The sequence below is a fragment of the Bradysia coprophila genome, unplaced genomic scaffold (genome assembly GCF_014529535.1).
Source record: "Bradysia coprophila strain Holo2 unplaced genomic scaffold, BU_Bcop_v1 contig_297, whole genome shotgun sequence".
In the NCBI taxonomy this organism is placed as follows: Eukaryota; Metazoa; Arthropoda; class Insecta; order Diptera; family Sciaridae; genus Bradysia; species Bradysia coprophila.
Genome location: NW_023503555.1, coordinates 6,118,223 through 6,130,705, shown reverse-complemented (window position 1 = coordinate 6,130,705; position 12,483 = coordinate 6,118,223). Strand labels below are relative to the sequence as shown.

Genomic DNA, 12,483 nt, shown 5'->3' with positions numbered 1-12,483 from the left:
TCTGTCAATGAAAATGCATTGAGATCACATGAAACCATTACAAAAATTTATTGAACGAATTACAAAAAATATCACGGTTTTCACTATATTGTTTTAAAACTGGAGAATTGTCAAGCAAATTGAAAATTATTTTAATTTTTGTTTGGACGTAATTCCAATATTCGATCAGGTCCTAAATTCATTCCCGCAAATTCACTCTTCATTTTAAATTCAAGGCAATTTGCGAAAACGTTAATGGAAATTTGAGGTAAATTTTGGGTAGGGAAATGTTACGTCGAAAATAGGCCCTGATATCAACGTTATTAGGTAGACGGACTTGTCGAAATATCGCCACTGCTCCAAGATCCGCATACATTATTGCCATTGCAGGTCGTTCTCATCATTGATAATACTTTTCAATGACGACGACGACACCAGAATCGTGTTCGCAGCCTTAACCAATATGCTGAAATGTATACGGTTAATGTAAGATTTATAAAGCTCGGAATAGCTCGACAAAGGTCAGCCACGATCAAAAACCAATTTGAGCCCCAATTTCAGGTCACAAAGTCTACACTAGACATCAAGTCACGTTCGACCAGTCTAATATCAGGTCTATTCAGATCAGGTGAAAATTGACCAAGGTTCAGTCAAACAGTTCCGAGCTTTAATTTAGGTAATAAGTGTTGACTGAAAGCTTAGCTCACAAACTTTTGATGAACATCGTTTGCTACAAAGCATTTGCTTTTAACTGATCGGTGAATGTAAGTCAAGTCACATACACCTACCTTTCAAGGGTTTTCAGATTAAAGGCGAAATTGCAGTAGTGTTGTTTCCCATTGCATAAACTGGAGCACTCAAAAGTTTCTGCTCAATGCAGCTTTCAGTCTACAGTTTGATCGATTGAAAAACTTACTCTTCATTCAAATCCACATCATCCAAGCAATTGCTATCTTCACCGGAAATAACACTCCAATCATTTGTTGTCGAACCGATCGATGTACGGGCCATAGACGTACTGACTATCGAACTACTGTCCTCGAACAATATTCCGGCTGTACGCATGTGTAGCAAAAAATGATTATTTTTAACGTTTAAAATAGAAAAAAATTGGGATTAAAGAATTAACGTCCATTCGGCCAGCAGCCTCATCTGCTGCTACATCGTGTGTCTAAAAGAGCATTTATATACTCGTTGGCATAGTAATTATTTCTGCAACGACACTGCGAAAAGCGAACTTTCTCATGCCTCATTTGGGTGACGTATAAAGAAGCTTTTTTCACTGGCTCAAAGTGGCTTTACTTTTCATACCGGATCCAAAAAGCGCGACAATCGTTTGGAATTCAAGGAATCTGAAGATTCCTATCTTCTAGACAAACTGTCTTTCAGTGCTGTTATATGGCTGTGAGACATCGAAAGTGACGAACTCGATAGCATCACAGATTCAAGTTTTTATCAACAAATGTTTAAGACGAATCTTGAAGATCTTTTGGCCGAACGTCATGTCAAACGAAGATTTGTGGCGGATAACCGGTGCTGAGAAAATGGCATTAATGATCAGGAGAAGAAAGTGGAATTAGATCGGACACACTCTACGAAGACCCAGTGAATACATAGCGAAAGCTGCGCTAGATTGGAATCCACAGGGAAACAATAAGAGGTGTCGTCCAAAGATTACGTGGAAAAGGACAATCATCGAAGAAGCGAAGAACCAATAAAAGACTTGGAGCGAAGTGAAAGCCTTGGGGCCGAACCGTGTGCGAAGCAATTTGTTGATGCCTTATGATCCCACGCGGAGTAGGACACGATGATGATGATGATGATTATATTGTAAACCAAATGCTTATGTTCCAAGCATTTTTCATGGTCTCACGAACTCAGTACTAGGTTTTTAGTGACAACAAAAACGGCGATTTACCAGGGGTTCTTCTTTTTTTTTTTATTGAGTAAAACGGGCGTTCCACGTTGGTTACCTTGTACTTGTTTCTGCTTTGAGTACACCATTTAAAAACCAAAAATCATTTTTTTTAAATTTTGCTTTTTTACTTTTTGTTTTGTACGAAAATCGACAATCGATAAAATTAAATTTAATTTCATAAATTAGAATGGATGGTTCGTAGGGAGAATTAATTAATTTCAATTTCGTTGCGTTTTTTTTTGTTGTTGTTAGGCATTCACAGTATTAAATGGATTAAAGTAAATTAATATAGAAAGAAAAATAATTATAAAAAAAAACGAATATAAAAAGTGGTCCGTTGTTGTGACATGTTGTTCAAAAGTTGTCGCCCTTTTATAGTCTGGTAACTTCTGTTGACTTTTCGCTGCTGTCATCTTCATCACTGCTTCCCAGCGAAGCGACGGAACTACTTCGACTCATTGCCATAGAAGTAGCTAGGCTGTTCGTACTTTGATATAATTTCATTGAACCGTCTTCAACTGAATCAAACATAAAAAATAAAAAAAATGAAAAATAAAAAAATAAAAAATAAAAATTAAAAAAAAAACAAAAAAAATCAGAATGAAGGATGTACCCAAAAACCTATCGCCTAGACATGATCCGGAAATAACAATGTCACAGACATAGCACTGCGTCTAGCATTAACACTGAATTAATAAGCGTCAAATTTGGTGGTTTTAGTGCTAAGGACACCAACGCTTAAGATTGGTTGTATTGAATATTTTAACTCATACAACGAAAGCAAGATATCTATCTTCACGAAAGAAACATAGATCCCACTGTGAGCGGTGTGATTTCATCAGTCTTCGAATATTTTCTGTATCAATGCCACAAGAAGTGCTATGCGTGAGGTATTTAATTCGCATTCTTAGTAAAAATCAGACTTTAAAGTTTCCGCTTACCGAATGCCTTAGGGGAAAAATAAAGATGGGGTTTTCAGATCCCTGCCACCATCCACTGTCACACACGAAAAAAATTATGAAAACTTTAAAATAACGTATGGACTGTCACGCGACGGCGTGGGGTAATTTGGCACACGGTGCAAAAATAACAACAATAGCAATTTTCAACCGCGTAAAAGGTGGACTCGCACACAGTTTCACTAAAATGTCGTAAAAGGAATAATTAAGTTGATGACAGAGCTAACAAATATTTAAAGCATTAAATTTCCGTGTACGAGATTGTGAGAAATGAAATTTAAAAATGTCAAATTTTGGCTTCGTGTGCCAGATTACCCACGCGACAGTTTAACCGGATTCATTTCGAAGCTTTGCATCGTTTCATCGTTTCCAACAAACGACCATTGTCGAAGGTTTAAATTCCGCTCATTCGTTAAATTTCGGAAAACTTCGCAAAAATCTCTCTTCAGCGTGGGACTCAATTTTAATAGAGGACCGAGAACAACAGGGAGTTTTGTTGGAAACGAGTGAAAATCCTTGAATAATGTTAACAGGTTATGGGACTGGGTGATGGCACCAGTCTTGAGAACGCAGCCTTTGACGGTCGTTAACCAATATTAAATTGAGACAGAAGCCATAAATGAACCCAGCCAATGGGTTTGAATATAATTCGCACATGCTTCACATCTGCATCTGCAATCTAGGGTGGGCGACACCTATTGTTCTTTCATTCAACAGCAGATAAGACTGTTATGATGATTTACCACAACATATCATCGAATCAATCAATTTTTTCATGGGAATACCACAAGAGTTTTCAAAGGAATAAATTCATTCACACATTGCACTCAGTCCCATAATGCTTACTGAGGATCTGTTCGTTGATTTTTCAATCTCCATAAATTCCCCGAGTCAAAATTAAATTTTAAATGGATGCAGTGACAAGTCACACGCGGCAAAAGGCAATAGAATCTGAGACATAAGAGTTTTTATTTCCACAAATTAAGAATCAACTTTCGCTCGGGCTTCGGGCATTTATTAAGATTGTAGGAAACAAGTGAAAATTTGGAGTCAGGTGCATCCAGAAAAAGAAACTTCAGACAATACTCCGGATATGTGTAACTTACGAACATTTTAGTTCAAAGTTACGGGAGCTAAATCTTGGTGAAACAAAATAAAAAATATTTGAAAGGACATTTTTAAGCTTTCACGTTAATTGCAAAATGTTTGAAAGGTGCATGGTCCGTACATGATCACCCTAACTGATTAAATCTAAAATATACAGACATGCTACTATATTTTCTAATCAAAATTTGCGAGATATTGACCCGAAACGTCGATAAAATTGAATAAATTCTTTCGTCAAATACTCACCCAAATTATCATCGGTATCGTACGAGAAATTGGACACAATATCAGGAGCGATTGCTTCTTGTCTGCAAGAAGAAAAATTTGAATCAATTTTGTTGCTTTGGTCGGTTTTTTTGTTTGTTAATGTAACATTATAGCCCAAGGGTTCTAACTAAGAAGCATAAGCATCGAGCTTCATTACAAATAAATTGTCAACACAACACACAATTCCCAGCGAAGGTTTGTTACACCTTCATCGAATTATTAGTATGATTTGGTTATCTTAAACACTTTGTCCCAATTTTTCTGATTTGGCTTTGTTTTGTGTGTCTGTTTGTTTGCATGTTATTCTGTTGTCCTATGTAAGCTGCCACATAGATCAACAATATGTATAAGGACGACACAGATATAAACGTGATATTAGTCACAAATTCGACTGACAAAGCGTATTCATTTAACAGCCAAATTACAATTGTACCTATGAATTGGATACTTCGGCGGTTTTATCCATTTGTGCAAAAAGGAACGAGACGTCCTTGTTCCTGATTTAACGTACATTCCATTCGGGCTAAGTTAGGCAAATTAAAAAAGAAAATTGGAGTAAAAACCAGAGATGTCGTTTTAGGGGTTCAATGATTCGGTCAGTCAATATGGAGACCTGAACTTTCATTTCTCTGCACGTCGTCATTTCATATTCCGGCTACCTAACTGAACCATTTTATTCTTAAAAATCGAAACCATTCGGATGGGAACAAAGTAATGAAATGAACTTGTTTCTAGAGCAAAATGTACGGTCTTGCGGGAAGAATCAACCTTAGAATCAATTGACTTTCGATAAGCATGATCCAGAAAGAGCTGGGTAACCGTCCGGATGCGAGGGATTGACTTTCTCAGGTAAGTTTTGTCGTATTTTGGAAGCAGTTCCTAAACTCAAATTTGATCAAGCGAGAGGAAAACCCTAAGTGCAATTGTTGGTACAACCTATGAGCAAAAAAAAATGAATTTTTCGAATGAGGAACAAATTTTGCCTAGTAGTGGTTTCTCCCACGTTCGGAAGCCATGACTGATAAAGTGCTATTTGTGACTGTAGCTGCAACTTTTTATCGATAGTCCCGCAAGTATAAAAAACTTAAATTTAAGGAGCCTAGGATTAACGATAAACACTAGACGAAAAGTTGATGAAAATTCTGAGAAATGACAACAGATGTCGTTGTGGTGGAAGAAGAAGTTACTCTGTTCGCTTTTCTCTTTGAAAATTGGATCGGTAACTAGTCACCGAATTTTTCATAATTTTTACTTGATACACTGGTCGCATGGAACTCTCCAAACAAAAAAATATGGCAAAGCCCAACCCTGATGGGAAGAACTTGATGACTTCATAGAACAGTAAGTAAGTGGATAGTAGATAGCCTAGGTGCATATTGGTCCCACATAGTCCAAGATGGGAATTAGAAACGATCCCAATTCTCTGATAGTAGACCGGTCATCCGGACAGACCGGACAGATCATCTGATCATCAGTGAATGTGCGATGCAGAACGCTACGTGATCATTTCATTCGGCTTCGACGTACCGCCGCTAGAACCCTAATTTTCCGGCAGGTTCCTAGAAGGGAACCTGATTTTCATGATGAACAGTAGTAGCAGCAAAGTACCATACGACCTGTGTTTCATGGTCTGGAACTGATCATCCCAGCCTGACAAATCTAAATCATAGTTCCAAGGTCCAAAGTCTAAAACCAACGGTTGAAAGACATCTCTTGTTAAGAGCTAGGAGTGCCCTAACTCGGACAGGACTAGAATATATCTCAGCCATCGAAGACAATCGAAATTGGCTTCGAAATGAAGTCATTGGTCACCAGATTGGTGCCAGATAGGGTAAATTTTCAATTCTTTTCTCATGACAAGCCGTTCAAAATGTGTTCCAACTTTGATAAGAGCCCACCCAAAAAAAATAGCATTTCTCGTATCGAGTGGGGTAATAGTAACATGTGAGTTTCAAACCGTCGCCCTATGAAGGAATGATATCCAGAGACCATCCGTCTACCTATAGAGAAACTGAATCCAGTGCAACACAAATTGCTTCCCGTGCTTTTGTGGCATTTTTAGTATGAGGAACTTGGGGTTGTTACTGCTATCTATTGAATTGTTACAAGGAAATAACTTCAAAACATTTTACCTCATGATGACGGTCTCCGTAGTTTTCAGTTCATTTTGAGTGAACAATGATTTCCGCCGACCAATCTATTGAGACCGGAAAAAGAAAACCGTAAATTTCCAGCAATCGAAACAACTGCACCCTTCCGAACTGTCTCACCTTAGATTCAATATTCGGCTCAATAAATTGACCCAACGGATGCTTAGGCAGTTCACGAGGTAGCGGTGGCGGTGGCAAGTCCATTTTGTGCCGCTTCAAATCAACCATCGATTGTTCCACGGCTCGTATCACATAATCGTCGTCGTAACCAAAGTCTTTGTGCAATTGCGATTGTAAAAAATCAGTCATCAGATCCATGTCTTTCATTTTCAATAGTTTTGTTCGATGCAATCGCAAAATGGTGAAGGCCATCGCAACGACCACCCTCTCGCCTTCAATCATATAAATGTCCCAAATGCGCAGGCACAAACTGAACGGTATCCGTTCCACAAAGATGACGAAAAACCATTTTAGCGAGTACAATATCGAGTCCAAATTGTGCTTCATGAAATGTTTTTGCAATTTTGGCATAAATTTCGTGACGATCTTGTCATGATGGTGCAGGAAGCGCGTCAATTTGGGAAAACCTTCGATAAACAGTCCGTGCATGGCGTATTTACTGTCGCTCATGAACGTGTTCAATGCCCAGAACGCTTGCTCGTCATCCATATACATCAGCAATATGCCGGCAACGCCGGCCATTCCTTGGCAGTAACCCAATTCCATGTTGTACATGGAATAAGCGGTAAGAACATTGAACAGTGCTTGTTGCTTGATGCTGTACCGTTCCAGATAGTGGACGTGTTCACGGAATTGACGATTCACATCCGAATCGATTTGTCGCACCTGTGAAAAGGACTAATCAGCTTTATTGGTACATGTGTTTCTGATCAAGTTCTGTGGAAGCTAAGTGATTCGAATGGTGAAATGTGAACCTTTCAGTGGAATGCCTGGCTAGCACTTGACTTCCGGAAGAAAAAATTGTTTTGCGTAATCTTTTCCTTAATATAGCATGGCCTTTAACAGGCCCGTAATAACCATAAGACCAGTTCGGACCTGGTAAAGGTCATGTTAAATTTAGGAAACTTTTCAACTTTTGTATGAGCCCGATATGGGTCTTTTTGTAGCCAGTCTGGTACTGCCCTTTACATGAGCTTCTTATGAGATTTTGTTAAATGAAGATGAAGGACGAGAAGCTTCTGTTAATTGATTGACAACGAACCTCGGTACTAAATTCACGTGCCAGATCCAGCATTCGCTTGTACACTCCCACATTATCGGCCATAGTTTTCTCCACATTCAATATTTTCAGCCATGCCTGTAAGACAGAATGTTACTCTCTGACCGACCACCGAATGCAATTCAAAATGGATACCGCCGATCGCAATTTATTCGGAATCCCTTTGAACACTCTTTTCTTCAGCTTCTCCACCGTATCCTTTTTATTCCATCTGCGTAGCATGTGCAGCCACTTCTTCTCCCGTTCCTGTTGTACATAGAAATTTTCCGTCACCTCTTTGCGCTGCATGCGTTCATCGTGAATGAAACCATATCTGAAAAATGATGATCGAAAATGAAACAACAAATCCCCAACGAGCGAAATGCGACGACAGTACTTGTCCATTTTATGGTAGATTTCCAGTGCCGCATCTTCCCACGGATCAATATCATTGTCTGCCGATCGACCTTTGTCGTATCGCTCGAATATCTTTTTTCGCTCTTCACGAGCACGTGAAATCAACAGTTCATCGTCCATTATACACATTTACCATCACGCTATTCCGGGATTATTGGTTGATGCATTGTGAATTTCTGTCGAAAAATAAACAATTCTTGGATTATTATCAACGTTGCACAATACTATATGACAGTGTTGGATATACATAGCAACGATAGCAACGCTAACAGAAATCGTGAAACGAAACCGCAACAAAAAAATGTTTGGAAAAACGTGTTACTGATAACACAGCCAATCGAAAGTAATTGAAGCCTTTCGTTATCATTGCAATTCATACGTTAATGTTACACCAATTTAGGTAATTCAGTACCGTGTCGATGCTAGTGATTACGTCACGTCAGACCCAGAGTGTCTAGCACTTCAGGAAGTGATAGTAGAAAGTGTTTCATGTAAATATCGATCCCTGATTGACACCAATGCTCATGCTCATCGAATTACATGATGATGACCATACTGATTCAAATAAATTCAGAGCGAGAGAGGAAGAGAGAGAAATTCGAAAGAGGATATAAGTCTTCGTAGAAATTCCTTCTAAAATGGCAGTACAGATTCGAATTGACCCAAAATTTGGGAGGAACACAACGTTTTCTGTGGCATGTAAAGGTAATGGGGCACTCGAAAATTAAGCACTCACCCAAGGAAAAAACGATAAGTTCTCGAAAAGTGAACGTTCCCTGAATTTTCGTATGTTCAGTTCATCCATACATTACTGTGTACTGGAACATAACTATTTAGCACATCCAAGCAATATTGATGGCATTCGCGGCCGATGCTGACCTCTTGGGAAAAGGAAAAATTAAATTGAAGGAAAGTCTGGTGGAAATGGACAAGGAAGTTGCATTGTAAGTAAGAATAGATCCAAGAACCTCGTACTCGATAGGAGCCAGGGATCCAGAAATAGACAGGACATAACCATGAATGAGTACAATTTTGAGGTTGGTCAATGTTTTAAAAATATCTCCGCTATTGTCAACGTTGGACATGATCTAGTAGAAGAGTTGATGCAAGTGCTTCAACTTCAGAAGCAATCTGTTGAAATCCATATTACCACGAAATATCGGCTATAGAAAACCCTGGTCAGTTGTCATGAGCGCAAATGGCAAAACCAGAGAAACCTGGATTCCAACAACGAATCAGTAAAGCAGGCGAAACTGTTTTGAAAAGAAAACTCAACGTTCAATATGTGGACCAGTCGAAGTGGGTCGTATGTGGAGAATAAGGACTTGCTTCTTGTTGTAATTGCTTACTCAAGAGAATAAGGACAATTAGTGAGCTCGTTAACATTTTCGGTGCCGAAAACATTGTAACCGCTATCAAAGCAGTGCGACTAAGATGGGTGGGCATAGTGATCCGTATGAATGATGACATAATGGCAAAGAGAGAATTTTAAGGTATAAGACCCAGAGAGCGTCCAGATAAAAGGTGTATTGGCTGCGCAGAAGGGAAGCTAAGTTCCATCGATCATGAATGGGATGTAGAAGATGGTGGCACATTACCTGGTTACATTTCTTTGTGGCACAATTGGAAAGGAACATTTCTGATTTGAAGTGATTTGAGCTGAAAGATTGTCGTGACTTTAGTTAATCAACGGTAGCAGATGCATTGTTAACAAGGCACACATCCAGTGCTGCAACGACCGAAACTTCAAAAATTTGTCTCTTCTTACAGCGCTGAGAAAGTTAGCAAGAATGGTCAAATGCGCTGTTTGTCTTCAAATGCGCTACTTGTCTTCAAATGCGCTATTTGTCTTCAAATGCGCTATTTGTCTTCAAATGCGCTATTTGTCTTCAAATGCGCTATTTGTCTTCAAATGCGCTATTTGTCTTCAAATGCGCTATTTGTCTTCAAATGCGCTATTTGTCTTCAAATGCGCTATTTGTCTTCAAATGCGCTATTTGTCTTCAAATGCGCTATTTGTCTTCAAATGCGCTATTTGTCTTCAAATGCGCTATTTGTCTTCAAATGCGCTATTTGTCTTCAAATTCGCTATTTGTCTTCAAATTCGCTATTTGTCTTCAAATTCGCTATTTGTCTTCAAATGCGCTATTTGTCTTCAAATGCGCTATTTGTCTTCAAATGCGCTATTTGTCTTCAAATGCGCTATTTGTCTTACAGTTGGGACGAGAAGGTAGATATAAAAGCAAACTCAATTACCTTCTCCAATTCAATTGGACCTTTAAATACCATTTGCAGTCGCTGCAAACGGATGTATAATTTCATCACTTCCTCTGCGGTGATTAAATTTGTTATTAATCTACCAGAATGTAGATTGACAGCAGTTAACCCTTTGTCCCTTCGAAAAAATTTTCACTTTTGTCAAGAAGACTAATTTGTTTAAATGATTGGTTAAGATTCAGTCTCAGAAATAAAACATTCACAGACAACCGAAAATGTGTCTACTGAACTAAATACACGAAATAATTGCGGGTTTTTGTCGCGCTTAACATTTCGTTAGTCACTAAATAAATGGTGCAATGAACCATGACAATATAAAGAAGCAAAAAGTCTCAATTCCATTTAACTAGATGTACATAATTTGAAGCACATTGACTCGTTCAGTGTTTTATCAGTATGGTTTCGATCTGATCGGCAGATCATAGCAATAATGAACAGAAAAATTAGGGAAACTTGCTTAACGATATGCACTGCACGTATACATTAAATGAAATCATTTTTTTAATGGTTGCTCGTAGGCAAGTTATTTCGATCAGATGAAGGCAACTGTTTTTTGAGCGAAACCATCAAGAAAACAGAGCATTCCACTTCTGTGATATTGAAATTAATACGGTCAATTATCTACACTCGAATTAAAATCCAAAGCTGCTTGTATACGATGTAGTGGGTTTGATGAGTACAAAATATTTCTTGTTAACATCGAATGCGAAGCGCATTCCTTCCAGCTGAAATTACATCACAAACACCTTTGAGTGTTAAATCATTCATTGCCTGGAACACAATTTTAATTGAATGGTAAATTGATGGTACTTTGTACTTTGTTGCCGACATAGTCATTACAACTGGTATGGAAAAATTGATTTCATTTTAACAGGTTACCCCCTCCCCCCACATAAAACGCACAACAACTGTCTTTCACTATCTTTTCTGCCAAAAAATTTGCATTAGATAGCAGAAACAGGAATGTTGTAACAATACGCCTTCAATGTCACTATACAACAATACAATAATTGATGACTTAAACACACTTAACACACCACATCAAAACATTAAAATACGAAAATACCTCGTAAAATACACTCGGTGATAACAGAAGGTTTTTTTGTTGCTCGAGTTTAAAAATTTTGCTGATAAGTTTCGTTTCATAGATTTCCTATTATTACAACTCAATATTATTGATAAGAAGACAATGTCAAAAAGCGATATCCTAGCTCAACAAAAATAATAATTCGGAATGCATCTCACTCACGAAATAATAAAAAAAACAACATCGAACGAACTGCTGTTCAATGTAACATATTTATAAAGATGCTGAAGCAACAAAATGTAATAAAATGAAACAAAAACTCTCATACCTTCTTCGATGTGGATAGGTCAATTAAAAACAATTAAATTTCTTTCGATTTACATAAAATAAAATTGTTTAATAATTATGTGCGGTTGATATTGTCTGCGAAGACTGGTCTGCCGAGTATTTTTTTGTTGTTTTTTTTTTCTCGTTCTGGAGCAATTTTATCACATTTAATTTTTGTTCGTTTATTATATTTGCTAGTGTCCAATAGAGACACCGTTTCGATTAATTAATGAATTAGAATTGTTTTGGCCATGCGAACTATGAATAAAATGCACACCAAAAAATCAAATTGTTTTGAGCTTTTTTTGTGTTGCTTACATGTTTCCACTGCTATATCCACTATGAATTTAAATTGTCAAAAATATTCATCGCGAGAGAGTGGAAGCAGTGGAAGAGAGAGAGGCAGTGCGTACTTTTTGTATATAATAACAAACATCATAGGACGAACACTTTTTTATGTTTGCCTTTGACGATTGTTTTCAGACAATTTCACAAATCGAAGCTCGAACGTGGTTACAAACAAAAGTTCCTAAAATAATCGTCCAAGACAAACATAAACTGTTTGTTTCGTATTTCACAGCCGAAAATCAGGATTTTTCAAGCCCTTTACCTTTTTCGACCTCTCATTCTCACATGAAAAATGTTTTCGCTTATCTGTTTTGAACGGTTGACTTTAAGCACATTAACATATCACATCACTTCTTTCGAATCAAAATTAATCGTTTACACGCAAATACCCACAGCACATCATAACGATATACGAAATGACTTCGATATACTGACGTTTCTCATATGGACGAAATATCAGTGATCGCTTGAAGTGACATCAAGTGACT

At 37.8% G+C, this 12,483-nt stretch overlaps 1 protein-coding gene across 13 annotated transcripts; it reads right to left on the bottom strand.

Annotated features, from left to right (window-relative positions):
• Positions 1–44: 44 nt before the first annotated feature.
• Positions 45–12,003, bottom strand: LOC119078465 (USP6 N-terminal-like protein). Of its 13 annotated transcripts, none has more exons than XM_037186008.1 (10): positions 11,649–12,003; positions 7,997–8,192; positions 7,756–7,933; positions 7,603–7,698; positions 6,501–7,238; positions 6,363–6,427; positions 4,664–4,753; positions 4,210–4,271; positions 896–1,034; positions 45–445 (listed from the first exon to the last, which is right to left on the bottom strand). In XM_037186008.1, the coding sequence occupies exons 2-10, from the start codon at positions 8,143–8,145 to the stop codon at positions 355–357; spliced, it is 1,608 nt and encodes a 535-aa protein (XP_037041903.1). In that variant the 5' UTR covers positions 8,146–8,192; positions 11,649–12,003; the 3' UTR covers positions 45–354. The 13 variants fall into 13 exon arrangements, with proteins under 13 accessions (XP_037041903.1, XP_037041902.1, XP_037041905.1 ...); XM_037186007.1 differs by having other exon boundaries at positions 7,997–8,194; positions 11,654–12,003; XM_037186010.1 differs by having other exon boundaries at positions 11,966–11,984.
• Positions 12,004–12,483: the final 480 nt, after the last annotated feature.